Genomic DNA, 14,815 nt, shown 5'->3' with positions numbered 1-14,815 from the left:
TAACCAGGGATTTAGGAATCCATGCCTTGCTAAGGCCTCCCACAGCAAATCCCATGTCACCTCCATCACGTCCTGATCCTAGAACTAACAAAGAAAAAAAATACTTCCCAAAGGAAGTGTTAAGTACTTCACTAAAACATGTCCTCATTTTTAAAGCAAGCTATTAAAATAATACAAAGAATTAAAAATGTAATGTCCTTGCAAGCTGCATTTTCAGTGGTTAGGATTTTCCCAGGGGAAATGAGTTTGCAGAGGGATTTTTCCATTCTTTTTCTAAGATACCTTTCTTCAACATTTTTGGACACTAATTTTCTCATTGCAGTGCTGCTGAGACAGCATCCTCTGCCACTCGATCCCCAAGCCCAAGGTTAGAGCTAATTTTCCATTGAACTTTGCCATTGAGTCATCAAAGAAAATAAGAGCTTAATAGAAGAATGTTCCACATCCAACCAAGGAGTATGAATATCTGGGTTTGGATGAAGCTATACAGTACCTGCACCAAGAGGCTTTGTACCAAAGGATACTCAGTTGTTCATTCCCAAGAGACACCCAATAGGTTCCCTGTTACAAGCTGTCTACTTTAAAAGGTGTCTGGCAGCTTTTGCTAGTGAATAGTCTTGTTGCATATTTGTGCTTTAATCATCAAAAACATCGTATGACTCTCTTCTTCCTTTCATGCTCTGCTTCTCCTGAAGCATCACTTGAACTTCAGGAACAGCCCCAGTGTAACTGAATATGTTTCCTCTTTTCCCATAGCAACCTCCAAAAGAACACGCAGTAGAAACGTTTCCAGTCAATCACTTCAGCTCTGCTGAGGATCATAATAGCTGAGCAATGAGACAATCCATGTGTCTACAATCATTTGCAATAACTTCACAATCAATGGTACATTTCTTTAAAGTTGAGGTAGACCAAAGGGTTGGCTCTTTGCTGCAGTCACACGTTACACTTTTTGTAAATCCAAAAATTGTCGCTACTGGAAAAGTTTTTTGGGAGACTCGGGTAAGGGGTGACAGAACAGATTTCCCAGCAGTTGGTGCTGACGACCGTGGCCAGAAGCCAAAATAATCAAATTCTCAGAAAACCATGTGGAAAATTAAAGCAGTTTAAAAGGAAAAGAACAAGCCCTGATCCTTAAAAAAGAGAAGATTTATTAATTTCTTGAGCACAAATAGTTCTCTTCCCAATTTCTTACAGTGTTTGACTCTTCCTTAAAAGCTGCTTTTGGAGTTACTTTAAAGGAAGTAAAAGAGGGAATAAAACTAGAAAATATTACCCACTTCCTCTTAATTTGTTGTTTTAAAAAGAAAAGAAATTGCAATGTTCTAAGGCATCAGGTCTTTTTTATATAGCATGCTATAATCAAGGGGCAGTTTGTTTCCAAAGGTGAAACAGTCTTCTTGCTTTTTCCGTTTGCACTTTACAGAGCAAGCACCCAAGGAAAGAGCAGCATTTTTACCCCTCACAACCAGACAACAAAAACTATGCAGGAGGATTTGGTTTATCCGTACACAGTTAGCCACGAGCTAGTCCTGGGTTGGAAAAGGTTGTAGTATTATTTATGTTTCTAGGTCAGACAAAGATATCAAGTAATTAATTGCCAAATAGGACCATAAAGTTAGTTATAGGAGCAAGATATTAATAGGATAATCTAACCTTGCCTGCTCTGGACACTCTGCATATGTGAGAACAGATGTTCCTTCAGACTCCCTCCTTCTCCTGACAAGGACCTAGCGCCTTGCTCTGTGTTGGGCTCAGCCCAGGAGAAGGAATTTGTTACAACAGCTTATTCCCAGAAAACTCATTACCTGTCTCTTCCAAGGACAAGGCAATGGAAATGTCCCAAAGGGCTAGATCCTGCCTGTGGGTGCCAGATGGACCAGGCTAGATGTCATCTACTTCTTTTCTCCAACATTTGCACCTCATTATTTCTTCCAATACAGTCTCCATTGTTTTCAAAGCTCTCAATGCAGGACTTCTTCCATCTCATGACAACTTTCTATGTAGACTGTTGCTAAATATATTGCCAGCGTGAGGCATGAATCTATATTAGCCCAACATTTACTATTTTTAATTGGCTAAATCTCTGCAAGTCATCTTGAAACGATGTACTGAAAATTAGTCTTATCTCACTATTTACAGCCATATGAATCTTTCTTATAGTTATTATATCATGTGGTGAAAATCTTTGTTTTCCTGGCAGTAAACTAAGATGACAGACCCAGTGCCAATAAAGAGGGATAGTCAAATCACAGACGTTATGAAAAGGACCTCATAGTGTTCACTTCTCCTTACAGAACAGGAGATGTGAGGCAAGAATTCACATGACTGGAATACTGATACGAAATGACACAGCTTGTTCGGAATGGACATGAAGGGAAAAATAAAGGGTAGAGCAAAAATGGAGACCTGCTCAGAGAGCCCGAAACTATAGACGGAGAGACCTTTCAACATGCTCTGTATAAAAATAAAGGCAAAGGAAGCAGGAATAGTATGGCAGCATACATCTACCTTGGCTTGCCAAACCAGAAGGCTAATGCGGATGGGGCCTTTTCTCCCCTAAACATCTCAAGAGTTGTCCAAAGCACAGGATTAGGAGTTAACATGGAGCTAGCTTCGTGCCTAGGAAGACTGAGAAAAAGCAGCCTCACAGAGATGGGTTTATTGGAAATCTGTAGGTCTGGCTCTTAGCTTTAAGTCAGTGGGGCTCATAGTTTAATTTAGGATGACAAAGTAACACTCACATCAATCCATACACAACATTTCTGTGGAATAACATTCATCCCTCCAAGGAGCTGAACTCTGAAAATGATCTCTTGACCTAAACAGTCTCGGTGACCCTTCATTATTCAACATTACCAACAGAAAGATCATTCTCCCATTTCCATGGCAACGGTACCAGCGAACAGCAAAAGCTATCAAGGTCAGGCATATAAACTGAGAAAGAAAAGTAATTTTCTGTGTAATGGTTCATATGAGCTTTAACTGCAGTAGTGGCAAATAAATAGCTATATACTTGCCTGATCACCTTTCTCAAATGTACATAAGGGGAAAAAAAAGAATTGCTGGAGTACAACAACCACACTGCCTTGCTGTCTGGGTCTGAAACCTGCTAGCGACTGCTGCTTTGGAGGGGAATGCAAACTGCAGGAAAGCATTCAGCTATGCAGTGCTGTAATATGAGAAACTCGATTTCTTATTAAGCCAGCATTAAAGAAGCTGGTCAACATATGGCTTTTATCGTGTTTATCAAAGTTCATGTCATAGCTGATGCTGGTTTAACTGCAGAAAAGCTCACGTAGAAAAGTTAATGTCAAAATTCCTGCCTTCTCCCAAGGACCTGCTGCAAATGGAAAACAAAAAAATCTGGTTACTTCCCTAATAACCTACTCACAGCATCCAGGCGCTGCCGAGCCAGGCTCCGGTCCCCTCCTCTTTTCTCCATCACCCTTTGCAACAGCTGTGACATCTCCAGAAGCAGGTCTGCAGGCTCTGGCCAGCTCTGGGGTGCGGAGGCACGCGGCTGCTGGGGACCTGCCCCAGTGCCAGCGTCGGTGGCGGAGACTCTTGGGGCTTCCTGGAACCACCTCAAGCCCTTTTCTTTCTTAAGATGCTGCAGTACTGGGTACAGCTGCAGTTCCATATACATTATGAAAATGAAAAATAGACTCTGTGGTCATTTCTTTTTTTAATTACTGAGCTAAGGATTTGCTGATTCTCTTGTTCTGTACAGTGGGCTCAGACAACAGCTCATGATAAGCTCCTTGATGTGGCTCCATACATATTTATGTCTTATTGCTGCTTGCTTTTTTTGAACAAGTAATCTGAATCATTACTATCGCTACTCACATGAGAACACCCAAGGCCGCTTTGTTCTGTTGCTCTATTTGGGTATTCCTTAGATTTTTAATATCTTTATTAAAATAAGATAACTCACTTGGGAAGGCAGCTGGAGAAGCTGTGTGGACTCACTGGGGGCAGCAGAGTTAGAGAACATGGCTCTTCATGGGGTGACTACAGCATCTCCCTTCAAAAATCTCACTATTCCTGACATTCTCATACTTGCAGTTACCATTCGACTTAACTCCCTTTTTGATTATTTCTAATATTGTTCCTCCCCAAAAAAGTGCTTTCAATTCAGTTTCTTTCACTAAAATGCGTTTCTGCCTCACATCTTCTTCAACTGAAAAGAATTGGCCATAATTTCCAATTTCTATTTCCAAACACCTGTTACATATCTGCAGTTAAACACATTTTATTACTTACCTGAAGATAGTATCTAAAAGTTAAAAAGGATTTTGATTCTAAAATAGGACATTTGCTTTATTGTAATTACCTGTATTTTTCATTTCTTTAATTTTATTTTGAGAGCATGCTCTCAGGAAACTACGTAAATTACCCTTAGCTAGGAGCTGTGTCAGGCTGGGGAGTGATTTACAAGGATGTCTAGAGCTCTGCACAAGGTGCATGTTTAAATAAGCATTTACTTTCTGCAATGCCATAACTATAATATTTGTCTTATTATTCTGCATAAAGCTGACACAGAGTTCCAGGATTATAAATTGGACCAAGGATGTAAATGCAGCAGTTCAAGCAAACTCTTGAAGTTATTGCTGTTCACAGTGAATTGCACCATTTCATGATCAATGACCAGCACTTCAGTGTTACCCTGGTACCAGGCATAAAGCTCTGACTCATGACACTGCAATCCTCCTACCAGTACTTCCATGGCCTGAAATCAGATATATAATTAGGACCTTTCTAAAACAAAAGAACATGAACTTCAAAGCTCCTTTTCACAGCAGATTTTCAAAAGCTAAACCTTTCTGTTGCTGTAATTCCAAAGAAAAGACGACATGTTGTTCTTTAGACAACTTTGGTGGGGTGGGTGACGCCACACCTGCACTGTTCCCATACATCATTATATCACTAACAACATCTTTGATCCAACTCCTGTGTATGCTGGCACCTTGTATACCTTAAAAGACTCATCAGGAATGATTCAGCCTTCGGCATGGGGCCAGCAAAGAGTTCTGCTCTCATTAAATGCCATATAAATCCTGATTTGACTTATGGAGGTCCCATCTCAATACAGTGCACCCGCAAGCTCCTACAGAAAACAGCTTTTACCTGCAGTGACTGCTCTTAGCATCCTTCAGAAACTGATAGGGTGAAATCAAGAAATTGAATAAGCACAACATAGGTTTCTAGACACTGAAGGTGAGAAATAGCTGAAGGGTGGCTTGGCGTGGCCCTTTCCCTCATACCCTCCCCTTCCATTACTGACTCTGTCATGCTTAAAGCAAGATTTCATCACAGGGATTTAATAACCAAATTTTAATCAACTTCATTCCTGCCATCCTGACATTCAGGTATGAAAACAATCCTGCCTAAGCATATCTAATGAAAAGTATTTTATCTTTATACTCAGAAAATCCAGCATCTCTTAAATATCAAGTTTTCCTAGTATATTTTGTACCTGTATATTGTATCTTAGTGCCCTTCCTAACACAAGACAGAAATAGGCACACGAGTATCAGAGCTGCTTGTTCCTTTGAGCTCACAATCAACAGGCCCTGGTCACCCTGGAGCAGTAAATCCTGTTTAAGGAGAAATGACAGACAGAAAGCAATTCCCACAAAGGATGATTTTGGCTCAAAAGGAGACAACTATGAACAAAATGAGCTCTGCAAAGACTCACAATTTTATCTTGTCCAAATCAGCCACAAGACAGGATCAGTTGTCGCTCCTGGCATCAGAATTAGCCCTGCAGACATTTGCGTGACCACTTCTGAAAGCCGTTCAAAGACAGACACTCAGCAGCTCTCCAGGTGATCAACTCCATTGCTTTGCAACTCCCCTCCCACTACTGGAAGCTTAAGGATATTTGAGTTTTAAGCCTATTACTCTTTGTCCTTTTTACTGTGGTTTTGCAGTAAACGCAAACATAGCAGCTATGTTTTACGTACTTTCAAACTTTTATTACTCCTCCCAAGATATGCCTGAAATGCACCTGAACAATCACAATATGGCCTGGAGCCTTTCTCCAGTGCTGTGACTCTTAGCATCTGTGGTAAAGAAAGCACTAACATTACTGTCATTATCGTTCCTGAAAGATTAGCACTTCCTCATTAATACTCTCATTGGCAACATTCAAACCCATGTTATTTTTAGTCTAAAACTCTGAATCTAATAAAGAGATACGCAAATTGCATTTGTATTTGTCATATTCAATGAGCCAAAAATTTAATTAGATTGAAGACATTATCATTGGCAGAAGCACTTCAGCTCACTAATTGTCATTGCTTAATACTTTCATTTTAATTATTTCCTTTTTGCCAGTCAACTCTCCTCCTTCCAAGAGTTTCCATGAGGTACATCACTCATGCTATTTGAAGTCATGTTCAGTGAACACGATTCCTTACAATTAGAAATTGTCAAGGAAAGGCATTGCTGAAAGCAGATTTGGCCTGCAACACTGCTCTCTCCCGTGGATGGATCTCCTTCAGCAAATGGGAAAAGCTCTTTTCTCCTACAGCAGAGCAAACAAAAGTAGGGGTTCCATTTATCTGAGGGTTGCACTGCAGCATCTGCCACCCAGAAAGGCACAGAAAGGATTTTCTAATGCTATGGAGTTTGAATCCCCATAGACTTTCAGAAGAGTTTGAAGATTATAAGAACTTGTTCCTCACCCCTCTTGGAAAGGGAAAAAAAAGAAGAAAAGAAAAGAAATTCTCTAATGGTCTCGCAAAGGGGTGAAGTTCAGTTGTGGAGGGAGATTATGATATCTCCTTTGTCAGGAGAGCTCTCATGAGAGCTTCAGCTAAGTGCCGTGATTGACAAGTAAGTTCTGTGAAAATGAAGGGCTGCACAGAATCCTTAGGAAGAGAAGTCTTTGGACAAAAAATGACATGAAACAGGAACGGACTCACAAGAACAAAATGCAACAAATGCAGGGGATCTTGCAGAATAAAGCCTGATGCTGAAAGCATTGCAACCATCAGCACTACCCGCTAAGCTTGGAGGCGGGCAGCATGTTTATAAACACAGTGAAACACTGATGCAGAGTCATGGCATGGAACAGATCACTGATTAAACGGATGAGCAATTTGCCACAGCGCATTCGCTGTGCTGCAGGGATATAATAGATGGCTTTGCAAAGTGCTTCGGAATGGTCAATTACACGGTTAAACCATACAGATGTCTGCGGCATCAGGAGCTGCTGGAGGACGGCCCTCTTGTATTTGTATCTGCCAAAGACAAAATCCTTCTGTACAGCTTATTTTTTTTCAAATAACAAAAGACGGGATTTGCATTAAACCCACATACTCTGTTCTCAGTTTCATGCTGAATGGTTTATGCTATATTAAAAAATGTGGAACAAACTAACCCAACAGCTGACATGACTTGCTTGCCCTGCTGAGCTTTCCTTGCTCCTATGCACTGCAGCTACTGCCATTTGTTCCGATTTTCAGTCATTAATTTAACTAAACAGAAAGCATGTTTTTTCTTCACCTAATACAGAACTAAGAAGCTGGTTTATTACTTTACTGAGTGAAGATTGAGGTTTGGGGGGTGAAGGAAACGAGTAAAATGAAATAAAGAAGAATGAGGTAAAAAGCTAAGAACTATTTCTAATTTTGCCGTAATTGCTTTCTCTGTGGCTGATGATGATAGCTATCACTGCTGGTTCACCAGCTTCCAAGTGTACACTTTAGAAAAAAGATGGAGGTTTTTCCAACTCATTGGGCTATTTCAGAGCAAGCAGTGAGAAAGTATTCAATAAGACTTGGACTTGGCAATTTAGTCAAGAAAAGTTAATGAAAATGTCTCTTCTGGACAATATAATGCAAAAGTGAGCTGGCTGGGAATGCGCAGTGGTGTGGCTAAGTGTGATATCTGTTTCTAGACTAAAACTGCTATTCCTGCAGCAGAGATGTGCTTTGCATTTCTCCCTCTATTACGATTAACATTAGTCTTAGTGGAAAATTATGATCTTTGAAAAGTATTGTTATACTTTAACACTTGTAATCCAGGAGCCAGGTAACTCACGTAATCAAACAACTACCTGTGATAGACTTAATCAGGGAAGAGCTTTCCCCACGGGTAATGAAATGTGCACATTTCCAAAACACTGTCAACATTGGATATCTTTTCTCAGTGTGACAGAGAAGTAACCTTCCAACTTAACATAGCAATGAGACTTTGAAGGTGTAAAGCAGCAAGGAAAAAAGCTATTTAGGTCCTAATAAGAGTTAAAGAATGCCTGACTGCAGTTAAGACTTTACATGCAGCAGAAATAAGTAAGTAAAAGAATTTAGATGGTCCATAACTGAGAAATGTAATCATGTGCCTTTTCAAGCACGTGAGCAATTCCATTAATCTGCTTTACTTGCATTAGAGAAACTACACACACACTTAAACTCAAATACATGATTAATTATTTCCCTAACAGAAGAATGGCTAATGCAAACAAATGTTGTATGCATGCATTTAAATGTTTCAAGATATTTGATTCAGCATTCTATAAACTAAAACATTTAAATTTGCTTTTGGTGGAAAATCTGTTCCCTGGATGCAACACATTCTCAGAAAGCAGCATTTGAATTGTTACTCAAAATTATTTTGCTGAGAGTCAATAGCTAATCATCTAATAAAAGGTTCCAAAATAATCAATCACAACTAAGTGAAAGAGCTCATGTTCTACACATGTTCAATATGCCGCAAAAAACTTGTTCTTAAATAAAATCAAGTAATAAATGGGAGCTAATAACAATTCTTTGCTCAGCTCTTACCAGTAAACTGCTCTTGCAGAATGAAGTTTCAGAGACTAAAAAAGTGACTATTTTCACACACATACAAAAATTCCTTCAACAACCAAATACTTACTGTTTGGATTGTCACAGGACTCTATTAGGCATTAATTAGCATCTCTGATCATACACTGATTATTAATTGTATTCATTTTGCCTTAAATTACTGGGTGGTTTGCAGTTTAGGTACCATATAAACTTACTGTTTTATGCTGCTTCTTCAATTAATCCCATATTTTATTTTGGGGGTGTTATTATTTAATTTTAACAAACAAACAAACAGACATGTCCACACCAGTATCTCTGAAACTAGAGTAAAATGTTCAGCAAGATGCTGCCCGAGATCTCCACTGTGACAAGCAACATCTGAACCTGACGAGGTCAGTCAGTCGATAATGCACTGCACTTTATTCTGGGTGAAATTTAAATAGGGAAGATTAATGATAAATTAATTTATGATAAAAAAAAGGAATTTTGTTCACAACTTCCTTTTCGATTTTCGCTTTTAAACATGAAATTTGACAGATGCTGCCTTCAGAGCAGAGCACTGGCTCACCCTGATGCATATTCTGTAGTCACATTTGAGAGGACCTGTTGCCATATGGAAAATCAGGAACAATTACTCTAAATAATTACATCAGTTTATTGCTGTCTGTTGCCAAGAGAAACAAGTCTTGTTGGTAATATCCACTTGCGTTGCCAAGTAACTTAATCTTGAGGGAAACTAAATATGCTCCAGTACTAGCACTTTCCTAACAATAAATATCCTTTCTAACTGATATCATCACGGCTCATAACCACATCTTTGTCCTGACAATTTCCTAAGGTAATCTCTGCTCAGTTATGGGTTGATGACCTCAGAGGTATAAGTTATCACACTTGCCTTGAGATGTGCTCGGGGATGGTATCTGAGTAAAAACTGGGCAGTCTAGGCTTCCTTCCCTAGTCTCTGGGGAGAAAATGGAACTTTTAAGGCAAGTGAGATTTAACAGACTAGATGAGCTGCATGGCAGGAGCAGCTGGTTTTGTATTGATGAGGAGTCCCAGTGGAAGGAGCGTTGGCTTTACTAAGCTCTGGAGCTTAGGAAAGACAAACCCAGGTCAGGTGCTGCCCTACCCAGGCTTCCAGCAGAAAGGGAAGCCAGTCCTGGTTAGCATGTTTAAACTTTTCCTTTGGCACCAAAGCCTGGCCAGAGCGAGCCTGCTGATAAGCCTGTTCTGTAAAACCTGTAGGCTGGGATTTTTAGACTACAATTCTCTTTGTATTTGAACTAAGCACAGCTGCCAAGTGTGAGTGAGGCCTCTTACTCAGGAGCTTAAGGCAGACAGAAATACTGGCTGCAGTTACCAAGGGAAGACAAGCTGGTCCTGGCACCTGCCTCACGCTCCTGCCACAGGCACTCACGCTGTTCTTCAGCCAGTCCTGCTATGCCTTTCAGTTCATCATCACTCTCAAACTTTGAAACCCTGCTGTTTAAGTGCTATCATCCAACTTGTTACAGACAGCAACTTACTGTTTCTCATTGTGCTTTCCATTTAACCTTCATTCCAGCTTGAAAAGACAGCACTGGAATCCTTCTTTTTGTCCCTCTCAAGTTTATTGCGTTGAGCAGGCTTCCCCCCTCCTCAGCTGCTCATACTGCAATTCTCATTTTCTGTCTTTGGCTTTCAAATGTCAAGCCGTTGAACACAGCCCTAAAGAAACCACTTCTGCTTTATACACCACTTCACCGCAGCAAACAACTGCAACATGGTGACAAGTGCTTTCTCGTCTCAACAAAGTCACGTTGTGCCATTTTAATTCAACTGTTTCTAGAAAGTGCTTGATAAATTCTAACATATTGCAGTTTTCCCCATAGCTAATACCATGAATGGCACTATTCAGATGGATGCCTGACAGGCCCTTTATTTAACGCTTATATTACACAAAGCACTTTGCAGTCTTCAATGATTCCTCCCTAAGCCAATTGAACTTGTTGATTCAAAAACTACCCTGCAGTCCCTGCTGACGGTGACTTGACAGAAACTACAGAGCTTGTTGTGATTTTCTGTTTTCTCTGTGCTGTCACCGATTTGTTTGGCTGTGCTTATCCACTCTCACATGGTAACAGCCTCTAATCAACATCTAGGATCCTATGGTGGTTGGGGGCATGGTGTTTTCTCACTATGAAAACCATTTCCCATGCAGCTGTCAGAACAGAACCCTCTTTTGTTTTGTTCTCTTCTTTTTTGGAAAAAGGTACCAAGGACAGAACGATTTCACAAAACACATATAAACTTCTCACCTGTATGAGAAATACCGATGGCAAGAAAATGAATTCCAGTGTTACAAAGGCCTTGTATTTATCTTTTTTCCAACAGTCCGACTTTGTCCATGACATCCTCTGTACATGAAACTCTTAATTCATTATGCCTCACCACTATGTTGAATCAGGGTATAAATACTCTCTGATTTGGACTGTTATTTATGCCCTTCTCATTTCGGATTCCTTCTGAGGACCCATTTCTATAATGAGATCTACAGAAGAAGAGTATGTTCTGCTGTATGTTGTTTACCTTCGATTATATTCTATTGAATTAATTTAGTTCTGTGAGGAAAACTGTTAGAGCAATAATGTAACCATTGAATGCTTCCAGATATATCTTCCCATTGATTACCATTTTTCTGTATTTTTTTAGGTCAGATCCTTAATCTGTATTTTAAAAACTACCTGGCACAAGGAGCATTTTCAGCCAGGGTATCTGAAGAAGTCACATTTTCAGTACAGAGCTCCACCATTCCAAATCTATAGCAATAATATTTGAACTAAGAACATATACTCCTGATTAAATGGATTTCATCTTACTCCTAGACCAACCACTCTTGCATCATTTTACTTATATACACACACATAGTTTTCTTTAAAAAAATTAATATATATTAGTGTGCAGAGTACAGTGTGTATTGAATCAATTCTTTGTAATACACATAAGGAAATACTTAAGTACATAGAGAAATCTGTGTAGCTCCTCTTGTACTTATAGACTTCTCAGTTCTGATAGTGTATACAAATTGGCATTGACAATATATAGTTATTTGCTTCCTAAGGGCCTAATTTCCTTTGTGTTTCTGAAGGTCACAGGGACTCAGCAAAACCTCAAACAGTAATTTTAATTCCCAGTCTTTTTATTTCACTACAACATAATTATCTTATAGATTTTTGTGTAGACTTATTTACTGGTTTTCTTTTCCTGTTGGGTAAATATACGGTAACTAAATTAACTTCAATTAGGTATCTGTCACCAATATTTAAAGCTTAATGGCATTTTAAAAATTACATAAGTAATCCAAGCATAAAAATTATTCTTTATGATACCATTTCAGAGCAGTGGCACCAAATCCTTACCATACAATAGCCTGTGACTCAGAAGCATTAAACACATCATTGCATTTTCCTTCTACCTAAGTTACATATTCCTTGAGTTATATACAGTGTCCTTTTTTCCTTTTTATATTTAGGCTAAAGCCTAAATTTTGGATCTTTAGAAGATACAAAATACAAAACAGAATATTCAGCATCTTACTTTAAAGTCAGTGTATTGAATTATCTCATTAGTTATATGTAATTCCATGGCTTTTAGCAATCAGAATTTTCCCTTTTGTATATGCACACAGTGACATGTCTGTCTTGTATTTCCCCTCTAGCCTTGCTAGCACAGTATTTTAAAGATGACACACTCTCAGAGAAGCCATCATCCCAAGAAGCTCAAAGCACCCTGATATAGAGACCCACTTGAATTTAAGCACACGTTTAAATCCAGCATAAGTCTGTGTGCTTTTCAGTACCCAGAGAGTCTTAAAGATAAGCATATGCCTAAATTTTATGCTGAAATGGGGCTAAAAGCAAGGTTTATCCTCTGAAGGAGCAGAATATTTGCAATATCCCAGTACAGATTAATGATGCTCTGTGAGATTTATCTTTGAATACAGCAGGAAGAGGAAAGTCTCCATTAACAAAAGGGCAGATCATGAATTAACAAATGCTGGTAACTGTAATAAGCAAGAAAACACTTTAGCTCATGGTGAACCACCGGCTTCATCCTGTGCAGCATTTGGCTTTCAGAGAATATAGGTTAACTGGCTGCACTGAAGAGAATGATATGCTATCTTTAACATTACTTGCTTTTTACTAAAAAGGAATGATATCAGTGTTCTGGGAGAAGTCCGTGATACATGTCTGTACGATATAACATTGCTAGTGTGAAATTACTTGTTATAATATAATATGAATGAGAAAAACTTACTTGAAGGCATTTGCATCTCCGTGGACCTTGTAGTTGTCTGCACTGATTCTTGAAATAACTCTTGTAACAGCAATGAGAATACCAATATTGACCTGAAGAAGAAGAAGGAACAAGACTTGGTTAGGACAGTAAGCACCAACTGTGTCAGAGGTGCAAACTGCCCTCAGAATGTACTGTACAAATACAACAGAAAACAGGAACTTTGTGTGTTGTATTTATTTGGCAAAAGAGGTTTCCAACTTTGGACTGGCATAGCTTGGCTCTTGTCAGTGGATTTTGTTCTCCCTACAGTGGGTTGTTTCTGCTTGTGCTTTCTTTTCCTTCAGGAACAGTCCTTGCCTGTCCAGGATAAGGCTGGATTGATAGATTGCTTCACAGCTAAAGAAGTGCTCAGCATCCCTACTGTACAAATAAATACCTTAATAGTCTACTACCAGCTGACAAATTAGACAGAAACTTCAGTGAGCAGGGGCATGTGTCTGCATGCTTTTTCGTTTTGTGTCTGCATGTGCAGACTTCAGAAAGCACTTCCCAGTCAGCAAGTCCTGTTTCTTACCAAAGTCTGCTTGCAATTTAAGCACAAGATTATTTTAAAACAGCAGTGAGGAAAATATGTTAAGCCTGAACTCTGCTCTTCAAAAGCCCTGTCCTCTTTGATGTCAGGCCCAGCAGAAACATCAATAAAATGAAAAGAACTCCCACCAGAAAAGTAGGAAATCTTGAAAAGACTAACACCGAAAATGTCTAACAAAAGAGAGTTTGCTCTGGAGTCACAGGTGAAGAAAGAAGGAAATCTTTATCACTTAAAGGAAATGTGGCAAAGCTTGTCTTGCTGTGCAAGGACTTTGGGTTTAAAGAAAAAAAGAGGAGAGAACATGAAGGTGAAAGACATATTTCCTTCTTCCTGTCCAAAGTTGCACATCAGCTGCAAAGCTGATATTTAGCATCAAGTTAAGAACAGGGGTAGAGAGAACTATCCTGAAGTACAGAACAAAAAGAAAGAGAAGATTCAAAATAGTGCTGTTGCTCAGTTAAAACTCGATCACCATATCCTATTTTGACATATATATTCTAATTCTGAGGATGAATTAAAAAATGTCTAAGTTTGATACTAATGATTTCACTGGTATGTTTCAACCCTACTGACCACTCTTAATTTTAGATTTCTAAGGGCAGATCATCACCTGTGTAAAGTAGGAGCATAGCTGTGATAGTTCATTTCTGCCACAGCTTTTTAGCCTGTTCAAAGAATACCCTGTGGAACTTGACAGCTTTTCAATTACAAGTGTACTTGTTCAATCAGCTTTACAGAGATGAATAAGAGGTGAAATCAATGGTCTTGGGATCATTTTCCCTATTCCCACCAAATCTTATTTTGTAAATATCCTTCATAAATTTATTGAGATGGTAACAAGCATTTTTGAGAAACCCATTTATATGCTAAATATGCACATTGACTAAAGCAGCAAACAAGGAACCTGAACAACTTGAACTTTCTCTTCTTTTTCTCTCTTTCTTCTCCTCCAAACTGTCCAATTTTCTGACATGTTCACTAAACGATCATCATCATTACTCCAGCTTTCATGGGAATTACACAGGTAATGCCTCTCTGTACCCATAACTTTTTTCCTGACATTCTTTTTCAGCAGCCTTTTCCAGTCTTTTATCCAAAGTATCAGTCACTTTTTTTTTTTATCATCAGTCACATTTTGACACTT

At 39.1% G+C, this 14,815-nt stretch overlaps 1 protein-coding gene across 1 annotated transcript in view; it reads right to left on the bottom strand.

Moving 5' to 3' along the window:
* The window catches only part of ADGRD1 (adhesion G protein-coupled receptor D1), a 144,702-nt gene that overhangs the window by 13,177 nt on the left and 116,710 nt on the right, over positions 1-14,815 (bottom strand). The window contains exon 22 of the mRNA XM_030501989.1: positions 13,098-13,189. Coding sequence (XP_030357849.1) covers positions 13,098-13,189 — 92 coding nt within the window. The remainder of the gene's footprint in view (positions 1-13,097; positions 13,190-14,815) is intronic.

This window comes from Strigops habroptila, chromosome 11 (assembly GCF_004027225.2).
Source record: "Strigops habroptila isolate Jane chromosome 11, bStrHab1.2.pri, whole genome shotgun sequence".
NCBI classification, from domain to species: Eukaryota; Metazoa; Chordata; class Aves; order Psittaciformes; family Psittacidae; genus Strigops; species Strigops habroptila.
This window is presented reverse-complemented; position numbering and strand designations above follow the sequence as displayed.